This window comes from Zingiber officinale, chromosome 4A (genome assembly GCF_018446385.1).
Source record: "Zingiber officinale cultivar Zhangliang chromosome 4A, Zo_v1.1, whole genome shotgun sequence".
In the NCBI taxonomy this organism is placed as follows: domain Eukaryota; kingdom Viridiplantae; phylum Streptophyta; class Magnoliopsida; order Zingiberales; family Zingiberaceae; genus Zingiber; species Zingiber officinale.
The window spans coordinates 116,259,041-116,261,323 of record NC_055992.1 but is presented as its reverse complement, the minus strand read 5'-3'; the positions used below and the strand labels follow the sequence as shown (position 1 = coordinate 116,261,323).

Below are 2,283 nucleotides of genomic sequence, written 5' to 3'. Positions count from 1 at the left end.
CAATTTTTAAAGTTTTATCATTGTATTTATGTCCTCATATTTGAATTTGATGATGTAAATTGAGAACGATAAATTTTTAAACTTAAAATTTTAATAAAATTTATTTCAAACTCATTATAAGATCTACGATTATGATATTTACTAATCAATACCATCAATAAATTTTTAATACTCTTTTGATTTGAAAAATATTAAACTTTTAAATTTTTAAGTCCATTAACCTGTTTTATCTAAAATTTACTAATGAATATAAAAATTTTTAAATCACTTCAAATCAAAACTAATGTACTAATAAAAGCATTTTTAATACATAATTGTTCTAAATTTTTGACATCATAAATTGAGAATAATAAATTTTAAATGAGAAGAAAGAAAGAGGGATATAATAGGAACGCTGTGTGATTTTAATATTATGAAAGTTAAATACGTAAATCCTGAAATCCATATAAATGTGATTCAATAAATCATCAACAAGAAAATTTCTCAACTCTCATGCGATATCTCAGAGAGTTTACTCGCCTTGCGTGGACCTCACCATTTGATTGACGACTTAGTCCCATCGACACAAATGTGACTCCGACATTTGTAAATTCTAATAATTGTTCTACAAACATAAACAAGGCACACGCAATGAAGGCGACACACTACCTACTAAACCAATTTGTACGTCGTGTCACACAATTTAATCCAACGATGACTTACAGTTCGTTATCATAAAAAGATGAACAATGACTCTTCTGAAGTAACAAACAAAACAGACCGAATACTTGCATGAAAAAACAAAGGAAAAAAGGTGAAGGACTGGGGGACATCTTTTGTTCATCCCACTTTGAATGCACAGGTTTTTTTTCCCCTTATTCTTTTTTGTATGAACTGAAAACATTGTGAAAAGTCTTAAATATGCAGCCGTTTCAGTTTCCATCTCCACCAATTTATCAAGAATTTCTGCTGTCACAGAGAGAACAGTAGAAAAAATCTGAACTGAAGATGACAATCGAATCGCCTGCTCAAGAATCAGATGGATATGTTAAATATCAACGTGAATTGGTTTAGAAACAGTGGTGCAATTTTTGAACTTTTTTTTTTCTTGTTTTTGATCGAGCGAATGAATAAGAAGCAGGTACGCCGGCGATTCTCTGCGTCCGGAATCCGGCGGCGAGAGATCAAGACACGTCGACGGGTTTGCACAGGAACAGCAGCGACGCGGGCGTCTGCTGCTGCCTCCCGCCGGCGGCGGCGCCGACGCCCAGCCTCTCGTAGCAGTCGATGGAGAAGAGCGAGAGCGAGAGCGACAGGGGCACTCGGCCGCCGTCAGCAAGCCGGTCCAGGGCCGGGCCGATGCAGAGGCGGTATAACCGGCGGTACCCGCCGAGTGCGGCGACCACAGCCCGGGTCGTGGAGCCGCACTCGTCGCCGCAGGGCCGTGCGTGGCGGTGGCAGACGGACTCCCACACGCCCTCGCGGCGGCCGACGGCGCTCCAGAGCCGGCAGACGCACGCGGCCGTCGCCAGCGACCGGCCGTCCAACCGCCCAAGTATCTCCCCCAGCAGGTCCGCGTTGTCGTTGATGGAGAAGCGCCTCCCTTCTTCCTCCGGCAGCATTCTGCCCGCTCAACTCCTCCCCTTCTCCCCTGCTTTTCAACCCAACGGAAAACGGCAAGGCTTTATAATAACCAGAGGAGGAGGAGGGGGGAAGGAGGAGAAAGGCATCTTCATGGACGAGGGGATGGGGCCAACAAAAAAGGGCCAACAGCATGGGGATTCGTAAATGAAAAGATCCGTCCAAGAATACGTAACCTCTCTCTCTTCTTTATTATTTTTATCCTCCAAAACGCACTCATGTGAGCACTAAAGTCTTCTCCTTTCCCGTGCATTATGCTGTTATATACAGAAATCTCCTCTTCTTCATGCATTCTTCTTCGATGCTCGAACAGATTTGCTGCATTTATTACTTGAAAGATGTTCCTTTTGCAGAGATATATATATATATATATATATATACCTTGGAGATCAAATGGCAAATACAGAACGGTGGGCAGTTAGATTCTTTGAGGAGCAAGATGAGAAACGGAGAGGCTCCAAAGCCTTCTGCTGACAGTCTCTCCCTCCCGTACCCTGCAATCACTGCCAAAACATTAATTGCGTAGCCCGAGAGTCAACAGAGAACAGAAGCTCTCTGCTCTGCTCTGTTAATGGATCATATCCCATGGCCTTGATGGATGGATGGATGGGGCCGAGTGCTTGAACTGGAGCACTTGGTGCAGAGTCAGAAGCGATTACGTGT

The 2,283-nt window shown here is 43.1% G+C and overlaps 1 protein-coding gene across 1 annotated transcript; it reads right to left on the bottom strand.

Moving 5' to 3' along the window:
* Positions 1-766: 766 nt before the first annotated feature.
* Positions 767-1,626, bottom strand: LOC121970711 (F-box protein SNE-like). Its single transcript, XM_042521601.1, has one exon. It carries the CDS (start codon positions 1,599-1,601, stop codon positions 1,164-1,166), a length of 438 nt encoding a protein of 145 aa, XP_042377535.1. The 5' UTR covers positions 1,602-1,626; the 3' UTR covers positions 767-1,163.
* Between the last annotated feature and the right edge of the window lie 657 nt (positions 1,627-2,283).